Consider the following 23,390-nt stretch of genomic DNA (forward strand, 5'->3'; position numbering starts at 1 on the left):
ATGAATAGGAAGTCTGGGCCAAATGCTCCGCGGAAATTGCGCACATGTGTATTGAGAATTTCATCCCGGTACCGTTGTGCTGTCAAAGTGCCATGCTACACCTTATGGAGGTCCGTTTTCCCATCCAGCATAATTCCACTCCACACCATAATGGAACCACCGCCATAGGACGGCCACTCAGCAATGAAGTTTGGATGGTAGCGTGTTCCTGGCTCTCTCCACACTAAAGTTCGACCAGAATAAGACGACAGGCTGAACCTCGACTCATCGGAGAACATGACACGCCCCACTGGTGTTTCCCCCACGCAACATGTTCCTGACACCATGTGTAACGCGCACATTTGTGCTCCAGTTTTAATGGCACACACAGCACAGGCCTTTTTGCATACAGTCCTGCCCTATTGAGCCGCCAACGAACAGTTTCACGACTCACGCGTTGTCCTGTAGTCTGAAACAACTCATTGGCCAGTTGCGAGCACAAAGCTTGACGGATACGTTTGGCAGCCATTGTGAGAAATCGGTCATCGACGGCCGACGTCGTCTTCGGACGGCCTCTTCCATGACGTCTATTGACTTCACCTCCATTTTGGAAGCGACTACACAGCCTCGACACAATTTTTGTTCACGTTGAATTCCTGCGCCATTTCCACTTGCGATCGGACCAATTCCAACCGACCAATTATTCGCCCGCGGTCAAAGACACTCAAATGTCGTCTACCAGCCATTGCAAGGTGTGTACCCCACACAAGAACCACTAACTCAATGCTTGGAGCCTCGGACACTACTGGACTGTGGTGTACGCCTCATGGCATAATTTTTTCACCGCGCTTGCAACGGTGCTGATTATGATATAGAGTGGGTGCTCGCCTTGCTTGTGTGTCTTTGTGTATGTGCATGTCACTAACCAGTGTTGAATGGGCCCCACACGTCACATATACCACGTTCTCTCGGGTTGCTTAAGTTTTGTGAGCAGTGTATCAAATATTCTGTAGGTTGATAACTTTTTGAAAACTGCAAATGAAAATTTATTTTAAAGCCAAGTAGTATGTCTTTGTGACTAGATAAGATGATCAGAGTAAAATAAATTATGAGTAGATAATAAAGAAAATGATGGAACGATTTAGGTTTCCTTAATCGTAAAGTGCACAACTGTTTCCGTATATCTTCCATCTTCATTTCTTATTTCGAAATGCGCTTCCTAAGCTTTGTTTATATAGGAGACTCAATGGTACTGCGCGTCCTTCTGTGCGAAGGGTTTCTGGATCGATCCCAGACCCGCTATCTTCATTCAACAAATTTGTGCAATGTCATTTAATTTATGCCTCTCTTAGCCTAAATAAAATAACTGTGGAACGATAATTTAAATACTTAATTTCAAGTTCATTTATTCCACCACAGTCCATCCATTGATGTACTGAAAAGAAACAAAAAACAGATTCAGGAGCTGTTAAGTACCGGTAATCATTTAAAACTTCACAAAGAAGTAGTAGACACAGCAGTGGAATCAAAGGGTCTGTGGTTTGAGTGAGGCGGCTTCATTGCTGAATGTGGTGGCGCCTTCTTATATAGCCTATGAGATTGTGTCTACGCTGCGAAGTATGTAGGGAGGGATTGGTAATAACAGGAAACACCAAGGTCTTGTGCCCAAAAGTTGTCATATAGCTATTTGTCATGAGTATGTGATCGATTGCGTGTACATGTGTGTATGTCTTTTGACAGTGGTGGAGGGAAAAAACAAAGAAGATACCGTACAAACCAATTCGTTTCTAAGCAACCAAGTAAATTCATAACAATAAATGACGTCATTCGTTGTAAATATGGTTGCAATTGAGGGCGCTATTATACTCTTCATACAAACATTTGATCAATAGTATGAAAGCAGTTGATTATAGGTTTATATGCAGGAACTGTTCTTGTTCAATAAGCCAACCATACTCTTTACGATGTAGTAATTCCACATGTACACACAGCGTCTATTTTTTCCGGTGGTTTGTCGTAACTATTTCGAAAGGAGGGGAAAAAATGAATTTGTCGAACGGACATGTCTGCGTGGTTGTAAAGATTTTGGATTGGATTTTAGTTTACTGTCCCTTTCAGCACTGAGGCTACATAAAGCATGGATCTACAGCTTAATCCGGGATCCGAACCACACAAGCTCCCGCCGAGAGTTGAACCCAGGTCTCCCGCACTGAAGATGTGTACGCTAACCATATAGCCACGCGGGAGCTCCGTGGTTGGGGTATATATATATATATATATATATATATATATATATATATATATATACAGGGTGCGGCACGTAAAACCGACCCATAAAGTGAACACATAAAATGAAATTTAATGTATTGAATATGACTACTCACCTTCACAGCAGCCTTCACAGCAGGTGCTGAAAGTGTCCTCCGCCCACTTCAACACACATGTGAGCACGATTGAGGAGATTCATATATACCCTTGTCAGTTCTTGTGTTGTAATGCTATTGGTGACATCCTGGATCCTGGTCTTGAGTTCTTCAATTGTGTGTGGATTTGTTTCGTATACTCTTCCCTTTAACAGTCCCCATAAGTAAAAGTCACACGTGGACAAGTCTGGTGACCGAGGAGGCCACAACCCTTTGCTGATTGTCCTCTCTGGTGTAAACATCTCATGCACAAGGGACAATGATGCAGCTGATGTGTGGCATGTTGCACCGTCCTGCTGAAAGTAACATAACTGACGCTCCTCTTCGGTCAAGTGTGTATAAAACTCCTCCAGGATTCCCATATACACGTCACTGTTTACTGTCGTCTCAAAGAATATGGGCCCAATAACGCGTGTGGCGGAAATGGCACACCAAACATCAATCTTCTCATCATGCAAGGGTACCTGGTGGATTGCGTGTGGATTTTCTGTCGACCAATACCGGTTGTTTTGGGAATTTACGTACCCAGACAGGTGGAACCACGCCTTGTCACTCATGATGAGCATTAGTGGATCCAAGAAACCACTGGCAACATTGCTCAACAGTCATGAACAGAAATGCACCCTCTTCTGCAGGTCAGGCTCCTTCAGTTCTTGCACAACACTTATCCGGTACGGTTTTAACTTCAGTCCCCTTAAAACACGTCTGCAATTCTCTCACTCACATGAACCTGTTGACTCAATCTCCTGGTTGACTTTCGAGGACTTCTTGTCATTATCTCCTCCACCTGCATCTTTAATTCAGGTGTGCAGACAGATGGTCGTCTGTTCCTGGGAGCATTTTGAACCGATCCTGTACGCCGCCATTTTTCAATCAATTCCTGAATGGTGCTTTTTGCTGGCACAGAACGTCCTGGAAATTTCTCCCGAAACAAATTCTTTGTTTTCACAAAAGATCCAGTGAGAATGAACCCTTCAACAATGGCAACACGCTCGGGTATCGAATACGGCATTATCACACACTGACACTCATCCGGCTTAATACAACGAGGCCTTTTTCTCAACTGGTTTCGACAAGTTTCACTGGCTGCGGCTGCACGTGACTGCTGCAGGTCACGTAAGTCGACCCGACCTCGACACGCCATCTCTTGGTAGGAAGGTAGATTATTTAAGTGTTGCCAAAAACACAATATACCAGAATATTACGACGGGCCGGTTTTACGTGCCGCACCCTGTATGCATATCTTCCCTGTGGACACCATTCTTTATTATCTTTTCTAGATAGAATTAAATATCTTGGTGAGTCAACAGTTCTGTCAAATTCCCCTTCCAATAATACTCTCACACTCTGTGATTTCTTTTCCTATTCTAACACTTATTTGGTACATAAACAAATTTCTTATGAGCTTCGATTTTTCCATTCCAACATCTATCTTCTTTACAACTCCCATCAACAATTTTCAGTTCACTCAATGAAAAGCTTTGTTTAGATTTAAATAAGCGCTACATACACCTTCTTGTCCTTTCACCTATTACTCTTAATGAAAGAATAACATCTCTTGTGTCCTTATTCCTCCTTTCATACAGTTTTCTGTACAATATTTGAAGCGTGATTTTTGCTTCATGAGATATGAGACTAATCCTTCTGTAGTCTTCACATCTTTCTGGGCTCAATTTCTTAGCCAATAGTATATTGTTGTATTCCAAGAAATATTTTGGGCACCTTCTCCTATCGTATATTTCATTATAAAGTTTAGTTCACAAACTGAAAGTTGCTTGGGAGCGGCCTTGCGAGGCATTTCCGAGGACTTAGCTGGTATCACAGGCAGTGGCGTAGCACACTTTTGCGCCCTCCCCCCGCAAAATATAGAGAAGGGGCCCTAGTTGTAAAGCCGACAGAAGTAAGGTTGAAGTTCTACTTCTTTAAATCTTTATTTATCGCAAGACTTCGGGGCCCTCTATACCTCGGGCCCCCCCGCACTGCGGGGGTTGCGGGGGCAGCTGCTACGCCACTGATCACAGGTGTATTGTCAAGTCGACATTAAAATATAATCCCATAAACATGTTATATAGGTATGTTTTATCTTGAAATAAAACATACAATTTCTTAGTTTTCAACGGCATATCATTATTTGAAGTACAGTAGATAACGATTGGTGGATATCTGGTAGCTCCGCAAGCTCCAGTGAAAGAATGCTGATTCTTCTCTATTCACAGAGTGTATTTTGGAGCACAGCTAAAATTAAAATAAAACTTGATCAGACAGTGACTGGAATAGATACAGTATGTAAATTCGTGGAAAACAAAACCTAGCGTCTCTTCAAAAGGCCACATTTTCGCAACCATAGGTAGGAAATTTTAAAATCTTGGCTTGTAATAATAATAATAATAATAATAATAATAATAATAATAATAATAATAATAATAATAATAATAATAATAATAATAATAATAATAATAATAATAATAATAAATTGTTGGTTCCAAATGTACAACGAATGAATTTATCCATGAAAATAAAATGAAATGAAATATTTAAGTTTTACGTCCTACGATTATGCCGGATAGGCTAAAGCAGACAATGATGATGAGATGAATGAAATGGTGGAATGAAGAAAGTGGGAGGAAACGGGAGAACCCCGAGAAACGCACGCACACGATGTTTGTCCACCACAAAGTTCACTTGGCGCGAGCAAACCTTTATCCATAAAGTACAGGTAGTAACAAAGAGGTTATTTATAGGTTTCAGCCAATCAAATGTGTGTTTGTTCAAACTTAATTAGGTTATTCGAGGAAAAATGTTTTATTCAAAGATATGGCAGTAGAGTATGTAAACAAATAGTAAGTTCCTATACACAAACCTTTTTTTATGATAAGTTTAGTTTATGACTGTATCGTTATATGTATTATTGAAGTAACATAAACTTCTTATGTGTTCAAAATTTGAAGAGTAAAAGTAACTCCTTTGAAGTTTTTCCACAAGAATAGTAGAGAACACAGCAGTATTAATCAGACCACTGTTTTAGCGACAAGTCGCACTTAACACCTTATTACAGCCATTATATATTGTGATGTACTTGTCAGCTATAAGTATTCTACTAAAATATTGCAAGAATCCTATTTTATAATAGATTGTTAGATGTTATTATTCCAAAGTTTATCTTTTGTTTTACATAATTTACTAGTATGCGCTAATTTTATTTGTAATGCCTCTTAATTTCCCCATTTGTTTTCAATTGTCAAAATAAATAAAATAAAACTAAATACAACAACCCGTTCAGTATACTGTATCAGGAATATACCTAGATGTCATATGGAAGTAATCAGACCTCGAAATTCTCAAGTTTAGACTAGATTTAATGACATTTTGAATTATTTCTCTTTTGAACAAATGCTTTTGTTTTCTTAAACCCTTTAACCATTCCAATAGACATGTAGTTATCGTTTTTTTTTTCTACAACAGAGCATAGGCGGCGCCAGGATTTTGGTAATGTGGGTGCAGGCTAGGATGGGACAACACATCCTAACATTGTTGCCAGAACGCTCTGCACTATTGAGCCTTAAGATCTCAAAAATAATTTTTGTTTTACTTTAAGAAAAAGTAGAAAAACACAGTATGATAGCAAGTAACTTATGAAAGACTTAAGAAGTCACTCAAATATATCCAAACACAAGAGACAAGAATATACAAAATAGAAAGGATTATTGTAGGAAATCAGAAAATCGAAGTTAATGTGGGTACAGCTGCACCCATTGTGGCGCCGCCTATGCAACAGAGTGCTTTAGTTGAGAATATTTGGTACCTTAGATGGATACTATTATATCCATCAGGTTTGAAAGGGTTAAAGAAATACTCTTCCGATTCTTTTGATATGGCTTTGCTTTGTATCTGCACATTAATTGCTGTACTCGTATTTTGACATGATATATACTATGTGTCTATTTCTACGTAACATTGTAATGATTTAATTAGGAACGAAATGAAATGAATCAAATCGAATGGAATTAGTGTAGATGTTAAATTAATCATATAAGATAAAACAAACCTATTCCAGCAAATCTCAAAATCCGATCAGAAGCTAAACCATTACTATCTTGAGGTTTTCTCTCATTGATTACTTCCCATGCTATCGCTTGACCCTCCCTTTATAGTTTCATCGACCCTGCAAGTCAATTGTCGCTGTCCTTGGAATAAAAGAGTTGTTTTCTATAGCAGCTGCGATCGAACTTTCCCCTGTCATTTTAGTTTTATCTGTTTCAATACTTTATTGAATGCTTAGTGGAACAATTCAGAATCAGTAATTATGGATATTAGCTTCAGAAGAAGAAAATGATAGAAAATAATATTAAAACCGTATATAGTAAAGTGACAGAATACTTAATACTATATGAAAAAAAATACTGATACTAGTCAGAAAAATATTTACTGATAAATATTACTTTATTTACTGTGCTGATAACTATGATAAATATTAATATATTTACAAGTACTTTCTATCAGATATATTTTTTCAATAGGAGAATTTTTATTACCACACGAAAAAAAAAAGTCATTCACGCAAGATATTTAATTGGAATAACCAGTCTATACCACAGCTACCGTTGAGAACTTTCAGTATTTAGACAGCATTTAATATTTTCACAAAAACAGCGCTCCTCTACTTTAGAAGGGCCAAATGAGGATGTCTTATGTATTAAGCTGATTTTTCATTATTTTTTAAAATTCATTTACAGGGCAAAAGAATTTTCATTTTAAATTACCATTTTCTATTTTAAAAATTTCAACTTCCGCTATACACAGATTACTTTCGGATCGTTTCAAAAGTTTAAAATACAATCATTAATCTTGACACATGCAGTTTTATAGGTCATGTTTTAGTTTCAAAATTTTACGGGTAGTGACCAATTTAATGGAAATGCCTGAAAAAAGTGCAACTTACCAGATTAATATGGCATTTGACCACCTTTCGCCCTTACAATCCTCTGGTGTGGGATGGAATGGGCCTTCGATAGCATTGAGACTGCAATGTAAGGCGAACCGAGGGCGGTGCTATTTAGCAACAAGAGTCTTCTACGACACAATGTGCGAGTTTCCGTAAACGTAAAAGTGAAGGTGAGAGGGAAAATAGTATGAGTTTGCACTTTCCATAAAGAATTTACCTTGGCCTTCTGGTAGTGTGACAATAAGTTACACATATTGCCCGCATCTAGTCTTCGTTCAGGGTAATATGTCTAGTACCCCATAAATTTGTGATGGGTACTTTGCAAGACACTATATTCCAACACCCTGTCACCAGGGTAGTCCAGTGTGCTGTACTCGATAAATGCCTCCTACTGTAGCCTGCTAGATCTCTGAACCTGAACTATTTTAAACAAATGTGGGATGTTGGGACGGAGCCTGACCACAAGATTATTCCACAAGACTGTATAGAATAGTCTTAGCCCAAACATCAAAATCTACAACCAGCATAAGATTCCATAACCCAGAAAGACATTGTACGAATATCTTCTTACCAATATAATCGCTTGGAAAGTTTACACAGTGCTATTAAAGTTAGTATTGCATGTGTTTTAACACTGTGTAACATATTCGGTATATCTCATGAGCGTGATGTTGAGATCACCACTACTTGCCATTGCATTCTTGTATCAATATTTACCTTAGACCAGATTCGTTATATTAGTGAGTATTCTTAAATGCTTTTCATTTTATACAGAGGGTGGACCATTTCTCTTGAAACATCCTTGTAACTTGCAAATTAATATACATAGAACGCTGAAATTTTGAGCAATGCAAACAGCAACATAAGATTGTTTGACACACCCTGCTATACCACAAGGTTAACAGTATTACCAACGCAACATTATTATCCGTACAGTCACCTTCTTATATACCAATTTTGGGCTAAATCAGTGAATTCCTACTGGGCTTCCTTAAATGCGTTTCCACTATTAGCGTGTAATTTCTTTGTTCCTATAGGCAAGGGCGCCGATCCTGGAGGGGTCGAGAGGGCCCGGGGCCCCCAAAGTTCATGTGGACCCCATTATTGTATTTAACAATATACAATATTAGGCATAATTTGAATGCAATTTGTCTTAAAATCCTCATATATGCTTTCTAGATCTGAATGCCCCCCTTCCCAAATTTACAGAGTAATCGGCGCCCTTGCCTGTAGGGAATGACAAATGTTAGTGTACTGGGTTTATTTAACACACAAAATTGGAACAGTCACACCATCAGTATATTATTATATGAGCTTCCAAAAATAAGACAATTATATATAAGTTTTGTTACTAGAACTTGAGCTCATGCTATTATTTTGACAAGAGATCCCCTATAAATTGTTTAAAAAAATAAAAAAAAAAAAACTTCCTTAATATTTTAAACATATCGGTGCTTCTCCGTAAGATTGCTTATATCGTCGTAGTTTTGGTATAGCACAAATGAATGCATACATGATTCGGTAGATAATTCGCTTTACTTTCATGTACAGTTCTGAGATTATGTCAGACAGAACCTAAAATTTATGCGAGCTTCGAACCATTTTGAAACTCAAAACCTTTAAGTTGGCAGATGCATCCAGACACTGTTGTATAAGTTGCACACATTAGCTTTCTCTGTCTCCAAGACAGCAGAATTAGAGGATCACGCCTCAGATCCCATCCACATGTAGTGCTGATTCCATGTTAAGTTGTAAGGAGCCTTTATGTAGTTTCGGTAGTTAAAAGTGGTAGGCCTAATAAACTTTAACCAAACTAATCAATCCGTTGTTTCTTGTCACTATCACCATAATAAGCGTAAATTTAGGGGATTTTATTGAAATTACCTTTACATAGGTACATCTATAATTGCATTACGTAATTCTTTGCTTTTTGATTAGGTCAATGACAAGATAGCTCTAAATTTCTTGATTAAAATAACTTAAAACCTGTCCCATTGTGAAGAATGATGAAACATGTTCATAAGTTACATTTATATTTTTCCTTTCCTTCATTTGTTTCCAGGTTTTATTGGAGTACGGAGCTGATCCAAGTATTCCTGACAGGACAGGGAAGACGCCATTACATCATGCTGCTGAGAGCGTGGCAATCTTGGGAACAGATGAATCTCGTGCAGCGCTTACCTTAGACAGGCTCATTTCTCTCGGTGCAAATGTGAATGCCATTGACACAGAAGGTAAAACAGCGCTGTATTATGCGGCCAGTTACGGTTCAGCTGATTGTATTAAAACACTTCTGGAACTTGGTGCCGAAATATCAGATGCTGTTACTTTATTGAATCTTGCTAAATCACATCCACGTTTCGTAAGGCCCTTTCTAGATAAGTGCTTAAAATCAAACTTGGACACATATGATGTTGACAGCAAAAATTTCTATGTTCAATTTGACTATACACCCTTAACTTTTTATCCGCAAGGCATACAGGACTGGAAGTTATTACAGCTACAAAACCGAAAAGACAATGAATCCTTTCTGCCAGAAATGGGAGTGCTTCATGGCCTCATTAAGTGTCGAGATACAAGCATATTAGTGCATCCATTATGTGAAAGCTTTCTGAGACTCAAATGGAAGAAAATTCGCTGGTATTTTTACTTTGACCTTTTTCTGTACGCACTGTTTCTCGCATTTCTGACTGTAGTTATATTTTTCAGTATGGATGCTGTTAGACCTAGTGAACTTGAAGTCTTACATGAAGATAATCTTACTGAACACCCCTTTAATAATAGCAAGAAATCAATACATCGCTTTTGTTTACAAACTATTTCATCAGCAGTACTTTGGTCCATACTGTGGGCACTAAGTATTTGCTTGTTGCTAAGAGAAATGTATCATATGAAATTGTCAGTTGAGAATTACTTTAAAAACGTTAACAATATTCTGAAATTGATCCTGATATTTGCTATATCTATGCTGTCGATTGCGGAATGCGATGATGGAGTTCTTGGAATGTGGAAAGCACGCGAACACTTGGCAGCAATTTGTCTTTTGATTGGTTGGTGGGTTGAGGTAGTACAATATGGCCAGATCCCACTTTTCAGTCCGTACTTAAGGATGTTCAATAAGATTGGCGCGGACATTATTAAGTGCTTGGCTACTTTCATAGGGTTAGTAATAGGATTCGGTCTCACATTTCATTACTTGTTCAAGAATCTGAAAGATTTTCAGGATATTGGATTTTCATTACTCAAAACTTTAGGCATGCTTGTGTCTGAGTTACAGTTGCAATCTATATTTGTTGAGAATGATCCTGTTGTACCTTACACAAGCCACATCATATTTGTTCTTTTCCTTCTGTTTCTCTCAGTAGTTCTAATGAATTTGTTGATAGGACTAGCGACTAGTGGTGTTATCAATATGCACCAAGAAGGAAACTATATGCAAATGGTACAAGAGATTCAAATCTTGAGTCACTGGGAACATGTTCTCAAAACCAGAAGCTACTTGTACCCAACTCTCAGAGCGAGAGACTTAAAATCGTTATTTCATCGCAAAGGAATTATTTATCCTAACAACAAAGACTATGGTCGATTAGCGCGTAATTCTATTGATATTGTAACCCGTATGCATGCAATGAAGGGCAAAATTGTGCTTGAAACCTCAGCTACTGATATGGTAGAAGAGCTCCTGAAGAAGCTCAAAGGGAAATTGGACAAGTATCTTCTGGAAGTTGAAAGAAAAGGTGGGAGAATCATGACAAACCTTGATAAATATAAGAAAAGTGTTACCACTCTTGAAGAGACTGTAGAAGGAGTGACCAAGAATATCAAACAATTACAAGACAAACTCACTCAATTGAATACATGCCTTACAGAGATGGGTTGGCCGAATACTAACGCAGAGCCTTGAAGTTACTAATGGAATATTTATTTTTCATGTAATTACATGAAACGGAGACTGAATTAGAACATGCTTTTTTTCTAACTCAGTATCTATAATTATTAGATACACGATTACCATGCCTTATTACCAAATATCTATAATACAGAACTGAGAACAACAAACACATGCTTTGTTAACTATAGTGATTTGTAGTCGCTTATAACAAAGATCAAACGTTCGCAGTTCCGAAAATTTGATGCAATTAGACACCTGTTAAGCAAACTTTTCCGCTAAAGATGACGAGGAATGTATTTTTCTTGTATATTTTCTCCAATCGAACTTGTATTATTCAATTCTCATATATATATATATATATATATATATATATATATATAATTTTAAACCCCCATAGAAAATCAGTTCATGACTAAGAAAAAATAAAAGAATTAGCCTCAAACAGTCATATCACAAATGAAGTACAGGAATATTTTCAGATTATTTAGATAAGCTCTTTGACAGCAACATTTTTTAAAGGTTATACTCCATATTAGGCTTATAGCATCAGTATTCAAAATAATACACTAGTTTAAGTGAAAATGCATGAAACTAATAATTCTATATTCAGATACTCTAGGTAATTTCTGGTTACTTAAATATTATTGAATTAGATCATTATCTTTTAGCTTTGAAGTTTTTTTTTTTTTTTGGGTTTGTTTGTTTTGTTTTAAAACGGACACATTATCAACCGACTGAGAAATAAAATATAAAATACATAATTAAGATAAAAGTGATTTAGAAAACAAGGCAACTTAATAGAAAAGCCTATTTTTATAACTATAAAGTCTAAATGCAAGAAATAAATACAGCTGATCGAAGCAAATAAGCATAAATATGAACAACAGAAAAAAAAAACTTTTAGCATTAAACTACCCTAATAATCAAGAATTGTAATGAATTACTCTACTACTTGTACCCAACTCTCAGAGCGAGAGACTTAAAATCGTTATTTCATCGCAAAGGAATTATTTATCCTAACAATAAAGACTATGGTCGATTAGTGCGTAATTCTATTGATATCGCAACCCGTATGCATGCAATGAAAGGCAAATATTGTGTCATAAACCGTTATAATACACATCAATTAACAACAACGAAACTTGACAAATATTGAGTAAGTATGGCTCATAGCAATAAGTTTATGATTCTGCTTTCTTAGTAGATATCATATATTTATCCAACTAACTAGTTTTAAGAAATTGTATTTGTATCATATAACCTAAATGAATATAATAAATGTAAATAACATTTCTTTACGTTTAATGTAGAAGTGTTTAGATACACAGATTCAACTTGACGTAATGTACAATGAGTGTATATAACTTTTTTTAAAAACAAAATGTAAATGAAATAAATCAATGCAATAGAATTTTATCTGTGATATTTGAAAAAAGAAATGAGATTTATAGCATTAAAGCTTTAATGTTTTCTTTTTCTAAAGTTTCTTAGCAATATAGCGTGTAAATGCACTAATACTGTATTTTTGTATAATATATATAAATTATTATATTAGATATATGTAAAAGAATTATCTTCGTTAAATTTAAACTGTTTTTATATAGTATTTTTAAAATGTATTAATGTGTTTCGTATTCAAGACATCACATGTAAAATTATGTATATATTAACCTATTAAAATAATGTTTGATAGCTTTGATTATTATTAAAATATACTGAATATGTACAAAGAGTCCTCTTTTTATCAATAATAATAGAAGTTTCTCTAACTTGTGCTATAGTAATAGTCACAAGATTGTAATACGTTTACCACAGTAGCACCTGTTCTAGATTACATAACGTGCAGACAGGAGGTAATATGATAACAATTAATTTCAGTACTTTTATGGAAGTTTCGCAGTACAAATACAGTTGAACTCTTTTATAGCGACATCAAAAGGACCTAAAAAAAAAAAATAGTGTCGTTATGAACAAGTGTGGTTGTAACCGAGACACCTAATGTCATTATGTCATTATCGGGAATTGAAGGCTGCGAATGATTAAGTATTTCACCACTTCTATCGAGTGTATATAGCAGATACGAGTTTGAGATACTTTGTATACGAATTTGATGCATTTGTGAATGTCGTGCTAAGCATGGTGTAAAATCACTTGCCCTACGAGGAATTAATTCGTCCCACTGAATATCTGACACAATAGATGAGGCGTCACACAAACCAACGTTGCTATAATCAAATTCAACAGTGTCATTCAAATCACGTAAATCTCTTCCCTCACTTCTTAGAATATCATAATTCTCATACCCTTCACTAAGCTTCTTCGTTATTTAAAATTATCTTTGATTTCTTCCTAAGTACGACTTTGGCTAATTGATTTTACACTCAATAGTTCGCTAAGTCAAGAGTACAACCTATTTCATCCGAAATTTTCCATTCCCTGTTGCGTATCTTCGATAGTTTATTAAATATTTGATTCTCTCTCTCTCTCTCTCTCTCTCTCTCTCTGTCGAATTACCTGCTCTCTATGTATTTCTTGTGTGTAGGTATTCCTAATTTTGGCTTGCTTTACTATGTTTAGTAAACCTTGGATTGGTAGTGGTATATGTTGTCTACCTCAGAATAGCTATCCTTCAAAGAAAATTACATTGCAGCTTCACTATTAATTCGTTGAATATTCATCATCTTGTATTCCTAAATAATACACTATTCTAAAAGGAGATATAAGAATTATTGGAAAAAGAGGACCCAGATTTTTTAAAATTTACTAACAAGATTGGATTTAAAGGACGATTATCGTCGCTGCGCCTCGAAGAACCGCTATGTGATATTTTTGGTCGAAAATGAGTTATGTCATGCAAATAAACTAGAAAGCTGTCAGACAGCGTCCCTCATAATGTCATAAGTTAATATTCAATTGTTTCGCCACAACAATGAAAAATGATACGTTAAAATTGAAGGCTTCTGGTTCTCACCACGTACGCATTGATTAATGTATACAAATCCTCTGTGTGTTTATAAAGGTGCAAAAGGTGCTATGTAAGCACAAAAATAGTAATATAATACTGTCGAAGCAAGCTACAACAATGTTCAGTGCATAATATACGCAGAACCAATGTTATTATATTTTCAAATGTTTCCGTATATATTTGGCAAAATTTTAAGAGTTCGGAATGTTTTTTGCTTTTCCTGTAAAGTTGTGGTTTTAACACACAGCTGTTCTTCGAGGCGCAGCGATGCTATATAGAAGTATTCACCATTCGTAAGTAGGGCCTTCTTTATATTTATTTGTTTTCCGAAGGCATGTTTACTTTGTGTCTTATTTCTTGAGAATTAGATCAATAATAACTTTTACATGAAATCAGCTCCACAATCTTTTCCCTGCTGAACTGAATTCTAATATCAATATTGTCTTGTATTATATTGACTTAAAAAAAAAAAAAAAAAAAAAAAAAAGCGATTTTTAGTTGATAATGTAAAGCAACAGAAGTCAAATTGTATAAACTTCTCAATGTGCTAAATAGGATTTAGATGTAGAAACAATAGGAAAGTAAAATATTATAATGAAAGCAATATAGAACTTATATATAATGCGGGGATTATAATCTCGAAAAACATATATAAAAAAAAAAAGAATTATCTTTAGGGAGTTAAATCTCGTTGTTTTGCTATTATTATTATTTACAAATTGGTTTCTCCACTTTGTTGAAAATGCAAACGTATGTAATGCAAGATATTATCTCAGGAAAACTTAGCGCAGCCCTAAACCATGATATGACATGATGAGAACAAAATGGCATTTAAATTCTGTACTTTGCTATCAAACTATAGTTGACCATCTGCCACGATGTTTAAGGTTCAAAGTAGATAGAGGACGTTGTTTCAGATCTTACGAAGCTAGTGGCGTTTACATATAAAAAGTTACTTTACAGAATGGAATTTCGAGTCATTATGACAAATATATAGATATAACAAAAAAAAAAAAAAAAAAAAGTTCTTAATTAAAGTACAGATTTAAAAAAATAAAATAATTAATTTCCATTTTGTAAACATTGATAGTCTATCTAAAATAATTTCTACATATTAGTATTCGCGGTGGCAAATTACATTCCTTAAATACTGTGTATGAGGAGATTTACGATCATGTAAACACTGTATGTTAACATTATTATGATAAAATTAAATTGTCTTGGCTTTGCTTTTCGAATGTATATGTACATTACTTGACAACTCGTGTTTCCAAGAAGCCTACTTAATTTTAAAACAGCTGTGTATGATTTTTAAACAATTGTATATGTATATATTTGTTGTGAACAAATTAATGTACTATTATTATTTGTAGTGTGTACGAGTGATAGCCTATGTAAAAATGATGTAAATACTAATGCTTTAATATGTGGGAAATAATTCATAGTTTACTTTTTTGCGATGACCTTATGAGTAATAAGTAAACGCCAAAAGTAAGCTTGAAAGCAGAAATAAATACAATACGAAAATGTTACATTTTCGTTCTTTTTATTTTTCCACTTACACAAATGCTTGTTGTCAGAAATCATGCTATTTATATATTAACAAGTCATTTTAATGATGTGCTACTCAACCTTGTTTCACCTGATACTTCAAAGTTGTCTTCTGCAGCACTGCGTCGAATGTTTGACATTAACTTCTTATTGAATATGTTGTGTGAAATTAATCAAATTTCTTATTTGCACTTGTTGTTGACATATAGAGCGTTTCTAAAATCATATTTGTCATGCAAACTATAGGTATCAATGAGAGGTTCGAGGAAAAAAAAAAACTATGAAAAGCTAGGTGTCACTCTGGTTAAACAGTTGTCATCCTGTGTTTTTTCTTTCTTTCTTTTAAATATAAACAGCAAGCAAAGATATAAAACAAAATCCAATCATACATAATATTAATTCTAAACGTCACACGAAGGATCCAACGGACCCAAGGAATAAGTTTCTGGTGCATATCTTTATTAAGTATTGATGCTGTTAACAATGTTCTCCAATTGTAACAAACACACAATGGATCCAACAGACCCTATATCCTAACCCTAACGCATTTTATAAAGCTCGTTTTTGCTTTGTTGATGTCTCTAAATCAATGATCTCGGAGTTAGTAGATAATAGTTTCAGTTTATCTATATATCTATCTATTAGATAGATAAATACGGTTTTAGAGAAAAAGAAAGATTGAGCGAAACTGATAGTTATTGAGAAAGGTATGTTCGGGTAAGCATAAAATAACTATGTTACTATGCAGTAGACAAACTACAAATACAAACCGCTTTATGTTTGCACGAAATGTGAGAGAAAATATTCTACATGTACCATCAATCGATCATGTTCGAGTTCGAACTGAAGCATTTGTCACAACACACTCACTATCATTATCACTGAAATTTGAAAACTTTCCTGTTTTATGATCTAACAACAGTTTGGCTCCCTAAGTATTGTCAGCACCAGTAAAGCGCGGTTTCTTGCTTTTTATCTTTTCAAGTTGTGTGTATTTCAATCTTTACGAGAGTGTCTTCGCAGTGGTTGTCAGTATGTCGAGTCGTCGAATTTCTAGAGGGGACATCAAAATCTATCTTGAAGAAAAATTATCTGCCGATGAACATGTTTTATATTACGATTACCATTGAGATTCTGATTTTATAGCAGTGTAAGTTCGGAAGATAACGTAATTGAGAATTCTGGTATACCTGATGAAATAGATTTAGTACTAAATGACGCCAGCAGTGATTAACTACATTTAGAGCAAGATTCCGGTGCCAGTGTTCCATGTGCATATACAGCTGAAGATAAAACTGAGTTGTCTTTTCAACCTCTGAGGAAGTACGACTCAGTAATTATGTATATTTCTAGTAAACTGTCAAATAGCAAGTGCTAGAATATACACTTTGGATTAGCATAAATATTTTGCAGAACATTACTTACATCTATATACGACTCGGTAATAAAATATAAAAGTAAAGTATTTTTCATTATATCTTACAGGGTCCAGTGGATCCCACCTGTGCGTTTGAAGATGCAAAATAAATTTTGCCAGTACGGATTAATGAAGTAGATTACAAAATATTAACTATATATATAAACATAACCAAGAAAGTTCTGTCGCTTTTTCACTTACCACCTTCGAACATCGATATGTCACCTAAGATGTACCTGGAAGATCAAAAATAGTCCCCACGACGACCTTCTGCCAACGTTCTGGAAGGCCACGGATTCCATCGCGGTAGAACTTGGTGGTCCGTAAAGCGAAGATGTCAAGTTCATTTTGCAGCTCTACTAGGGATTTGAACTGGCGTTCTCTAAGGTGATTATCCAAGACTGAAACAGGTGATAATCGAACGGTACAATGTCCGGGGAGTATGGCGGATGCAATAGGGTTTCCCATCCAAGGCGTAGAATGGTGTCTCGGGTCATACTAGCCACGTGAGGCTTAGTGTTGTCCTATAACCGGAGGACCCCTTTGCGATTCAGAAGTGCTAGCTCCAGAGTTCTGAGTTTTTCTTGCACACAGCTCAACTGCTGACAGTATACGGTTGCATTGATGCTCTGACCAGCTGGTAGCAGTTCCCGATGGAGGATGCCGCGAGCAGTCCACTAAACACACAGGAGGACCTTCTGGTGCAGTGGTGGTTTCGGCTGTTTTGGAACCGGCTGATGGGATGCTAAGTAATGATGATGGCGTTGTGGAGTTTCGTACAGGACCCACTTCTCATCACATGTCAACACTGCCCAGAAATGGCTCCTTACTCAGACGAGATAGCAAAGAAACAGGTGTCTGCTCACGTTACCTTCTGGCCGGGAGTCAAATCAGGTGGGACCCGTCGACCCAGCTTGTAGTGCTTCCCAAGTTGATGGAGGTGCTGCCGAATGGTTTCTCCACTCACACTGAATTGTAGTCCCAGTTCCTCATATATCTGACCACTGTTCGCTGCAATTGCTGCCTGAAGATCTTATTTTGTACATGTATTGGTCTTCCGGCACGTGTCGCATCTTCAAGTGTTTCGTCACCGTCCTTAAACTTGTTAAACCACCGCTGCACTGTCTGCGTAGTCACAACCCCCTCACCAAAGGCCTGGCATATCTTCCGCCCCGCCGCAGCGGCGTTTGATCCCTATTTGAACTCGTACAGCATACACGCCCTTATGACGCTCTGTGGAGATCCCATGTTCACTCTGTCCTTACGCAAGTTCACGGTGTAACTGAACTGCCTCAACCAGGTAGTATACTGGATATACCCACACCAACAACTGCCCTTCGTTTTATTTTCATTTGCATTCAACTCACGGTGTGAGGGCAAATTGAACACAGACCTCCACAAAAAAGCGACAAAACTTTCTTGGTTACCTTTATAAATAACAGACAGTAGTATCTGTTACAAATGAAAAGTAGTAAAAGCTTAAGGTACATGCAAGGAAAATATATATACATCATAAAAAGTATGAAAAATACATCTCATCATTCACAATATTATTGAAATAAAGTACAAACTATAAGCAAAGAAAGAAAAAAATATTTATAAAGACATACATATAATTTCTGTTACAAACTGGAAGTAAAAACATCAGGGGTGATCAGAAGTACCTAAAGTTACAACGCCACAACCAATACAGCCAACAGATAGTACACACATTAGGTTATTTTTTGACATAGTCTTCATATCAGTTGAGGCACTTGTCGCATCGTGTGCCCTCCTGGTAAAATCCTGTTCTTGTGTGTTCAGCCACTTTATCACAAAGTGTTTCACCTTCTCGTCTGAAGCGAAACTACGGTCCCCCAGGTGCTCCTTCAAGTTCAGGAACCGATGAAAGTCGCTTCGAGCAAGGTCCTTCTGTTATCCTGAATCAACTTCTCCACACAAGCTCTGTTTACATCTGTTGATGCCGTGTTGGGTTGGCCACTGCGCTCCTCGTCGGTGACTATTTCTCAAGCTGCAAACTTTCGACACCCTTCTGCGACATGCTGACGAGAGATTACAATCTCTGTGTAAACCTCTATCAGCTGCCGGTGAATTTCAGCCCACAGAAATCGACCAACTGAGCGGACTGTTTTGCGAGAACAGTTTTCCAAACGAGTTGCCATTTGTGTTTAAATTCAATTAGTGCTGTTGGTGGCTGAAACTCTGCACAGTTGCCAACTCCATGTATTGAAATTACCGCACACCCCTCATTCATTTACAACAGACGAAACTCCAGAAATATTGGACTTGTAACCTTAGTTTCTGATCCTCCTTCGTAAACACGTCAAACAAAAATAAAACTCATTCAAGACGCAAGCTATAATAAGCTATACTACTTCATTAAAAGAGAAGAAAGAAAAAAATTAAAAAAAAAAAAAAAAACAATCCTCACATATCACCATTTAATTCAGTTCCCATTTATTTATTTATTAGCAGAACGCTGCATGCGGACTCATCTCACAACAAAACTTACAACTTGTTGACATTTCCTCAATTGTTTAGGTGTATCCAATTTTCGAAATTTAATTATCGATCGATATCGACATATGCATTTATGTTAGATATATATTGGTTTAAAAAAAAAAAATCTGGTCAAAGAATATCGATGAGCCATTCGAGGCTTGAAAGCTAAGTGCTTTATCTTATGTTTTCAGTACGTATGTAATACACTCATGTATGTCCTACAGAGAAAATGAAAGATAAAGTTGCAAATATTATAGTTACCACTTTCTGCTTTTGTCAGTTTGTGTCCCATGGTCGTATGATTTACTTCTGTTAGTAATTCCATTTCGGCCAAATCTGCTGATACTATCTTTTGGCTTTAGATAGAGCTTCAATAAAAATTACACATGAAGAGAGATTTTTGAGTAAAATTTTACAAAACAAATCCAACTCTAAAAGGGTAAGCGACTCCGAAGTAAGGCCCACATACACCTCCTGCTCCTGCGCCACATTGCAAAACGAAACACCAACTGCAGGAAATAGCATGAAAATCTTCTGGCGGGGTCCAAATGATAGCCAGTAATTACTCTAGATGAAGCATCCACCCATCTCATTGATAGTGGTCAGATTCGGGCTCTGGCATACCGTAATAGGAATGCCAAGGGCCACTGCAACTTTTCGCCATGCTGGAGAAGTTTCCCGCGTTAGTTTACGGTTGTTATGGGATTCAGTTATGCGAAGAAGTTTGATCCGCAAGGTTGATAAAAATGTGAAACTAAATGCACAATATTTCCAGGAATTCATTATGAGACCTATCTTTCAGATCGATATCCCACAATCGTAAGGTGTGAATTCCAAACATGTGAGAATCCATACGGACAAGACTTCAAAATAATACCGCCAAGACATTTCTACGTGTTAATCAGGAAATAGAACGGGCATTAGGAATTCGTGTCATTCCGTCGAAAGACATTCCTGTGGAGAGCCCTGATTCCAGTGCCAATGGATTTCTACGGCTTTGGCTTGATGAAAAGGCGTCTCCAACATCAGCGTCTGTGTACTCTTGATGGTCTCTGAAAATATTATAGGAGGAGTGGAATTGCCCGCGCTTCGCTTAAGTTCGCTTCAATGGAAACTTTGATGTTGAGTTACAGCCCACAGTGGTACAAAAGCCCAATAGACACCATCGGTAGTGGCATCGAGGTTTCTTGTAATATCCTTCAAAATCGGTCCAACATAAACCGAAACAAACTTCTGTACACTCGATACAACCTTCAAGAAGTGACGTAAAAGCAGTTCTCAGGAAATAATTCTTCATTCAATGACAGTAATCGGATATATCTTGATTACTACTGACAAAGTAGTGCTTGTCAAAATACTTGGAGCCAATTTTCCTTTTACAGGACAAAGAACTTTAAAACGAAACTATAGGAATACCCTGTTTACATCAAGACGGCTCGAGTACATGGCTACAGAGCTAGCCAAAATATTTAGAAAAACTCTGAAGATACAGGACAAGACAGTGGTACAAGGTAAGTTCTTAATTTTAACACTATGTACTCGAGAGCATTCATTAGTAAACACTCATCCTGCTTCGCAAACCTCTCGTGTACACCCGAATGAAGGCAACTTCATTAACGACTCACGCGAGCTTCTCTACATGCATTTATGCTCCACAATAAACATAAATCCGCAGAATTTAATAAAACAATAAATCGTAAGAAACCATCCTGTTGTTTGGATCCTCCTCTCTCTTACCCAAACTAAAAACTTAATTCTCGTGCAGAGCTCCATTGTGGCTATGTGATTAACGTACACGCTTATAGCCAGGAGACCCGAATTCGATTCCCGAAGGAGGCTCATGTGGTTTGGATCCCACGTTGACCTGTAGATCCACGTCTCATGTAGCCTCGGTACTGAACAGGACATTAAACTGCAAATCAAATTATTCGCTTGCACAGCTACTAAAGATCTTTCTATTATATATATATATATATTAGACCAATAGGATCTGGAAGTGAGCAGAGAAAACAAAGTAGTAAAAATCATATTATACAACATCTAAAGAAAGTATTATAAGCACTTGCGCCTAATCGCTTCATTTGACAGGATGGGAAAGTAGGTGGAAGAGAAAAAATACCAGTGGCATGATAAACCTAATTGGTTCCGTTTTGAAATAGTCAACTGATAATTAAGTGAACAACCTTATAATGTGCTTTCTTTACTTTTATACTCCTGGCAATTAAGTTTTCGAATTTGCCATTGTGTGCTAACATTAGCAACACCGTACGTACACCTCAGTAAAGTTTCACTATCTTGTATAGATATATTTGTCTCTCAGCTTTGTTTATATGATGCGTGGCAGTGTTACTCATCGGCGTACATAAATGTTAGCGTACTTTGTGAGATTTTACGTGTCGTTGCAAAAATAAGAGATTGGATTTAAAGCAACAAATAACCAATACATTTCTTGTAATTTTTGCAAGCGAAATTAGGAAAATGTATGGGGATAATGGGGATACTGCTATCATGAGAAACGACAGTGCAAATATGTATTAAACTTTTTTTTTCTGAGGAAGAAGAAAGCGTCACTGATGAAGAGAGTTCAGGGTGATCCAAAACGAGCAGAATTAACGTAAAAATAGCAAAATTTTGTTAAATTGTGAGTGAAGCGTCTGCCAGAAGCATAGAAGACCAAGTGACCGTCGACAAAGAAACAGGAAAATTATGACATGACAAAATGTGTCTAAAAATTGTCCCGTACCCCAGTTCATATAGCACTGTCGGGGAGGAAGTTTTAGACAATGAACAAATAGCTGTATTGGAACACCCTCTCTTCTCACGTGATATGACCTCTCGCAACTTTCTTCTGTACCCAATGATAAAGAAAATATCGAAAAAAAGGAATTTTGATTACATTCTGAACATCAGTGGTTAATGCAACCACAGCTTTGATGAATACTTCAGAAAACGTACTGAGAAATGAAGTATACAGCACTTTTTCTACATTGTATAAACATGAAGAAACTATTGTATCAATTCATACTCAGAATTAGCAAATGCAATATTTATTTTGTAGTTATCTAACACACAGTGAGACTACAAACACCAATTTCTGCACCATAGTACTGTCTTATCATTGGATTCCATTAATTCACTTCTGTACTATTCTTTCTTCTCCATATCTAAACATGCAAACGAACACTTCATGTTCCAGCTGGTACTTGCAGTTTTTCCCGCTTCTCCGGAGGCACTTCTGAAGGTTTGGTGTTTCTTCCACGATAAATGTTTGCCTCCAAATCTATGGCGAAGTTATAGTCCGTATGGGATCCTAATGCCTTTTCAATTGCTTCGTCAATATTCTCTCGCGTAATAAAGGTTTGTTCCTACGGGAGAAACATTTTATAAAGAAGTATCAACAAAGTATTAACTTACACAACCTTACCATTAGTTTAAATACAACAGATGGATAGTCGCATACAAGGTGTTTCAGTGAGCTTTAAAAAAAAAAAAAAAAAAAAAATCTTAATAGGATTAGACAAAAGTCAATAGGTAAAACAATAAAATGTATACAATTCGTAAACTTTCTAAAATCGTGATTGGTTGAAGACATTCAAGAGGTGACTAATTAATTCGACGCCTCATTTTGCAAGTTCTTTTCATTTCATTGTTAAATGACAACAACTGAATTAAAAAATAACAAAATAACAATATTTGAAAGTTTCACAGGTTGTCACACT

The 23,390-nt window shown here is 36.4% G+C and overlaps 2 protein-coding genes across 2 annotated transcripts in view; one reads left to right on the forward strand and one right to left on the reverse strand.

Moving 5' to 3' along the window:
* Positions 1-11,812, forward strand: part of LOC145664695 (transient receptor potential channel pyrexia-like) — a 17,451-nt gene extending 5,639 nt beyond the window's left edge. Inside the window, exon 3 of the mRNA XM_081731594.1 lies at positions 9,407-11,812. Within this exon, the coding sequence (XP_081587720.1) occupies positions 9,407-11,248 (1,842 nt within the window). The 3' untranslated portion in view covers positions 11,249-11,812. The remainder of the gene's footprint in view (positions 1-9,406) is intronic.
* Positions 11,813-22,702: 10,890 nt separating this feature from the next.
* mRpS26 (mitochondrial ribosomal protein S26) overlaps positions 22,703-23,390 on the reverse strand; it is a 36,446-nt gene continuing 35,758 nt past the window's right edge. The window contains exon 3 of the mRNA XM_081763532.1: positions 22,703-23,036. Within this exon, the coding sequence (XP_081619658.1) occupies positions 22,857-23,036 (180 nt within the window). The 3' untranslated portion in view covers positions 22,703-22,856. The remainder of the gene's footprint in view (positions 23,037-23,390) is intronic.

This window comes from Thermobia domestica, chromosome 1, assembly GCF_964235325.1.
Source record: "Thermobia domestica chromosome 1, izTheDome1.hap1.1, whole genome shotgun sequence".
NCBI lineage: Eukaryota > Metazoa > Arthropoda > Insecta > Zygentoma > Lepismatidae > Thermobia > Thermobia domestica.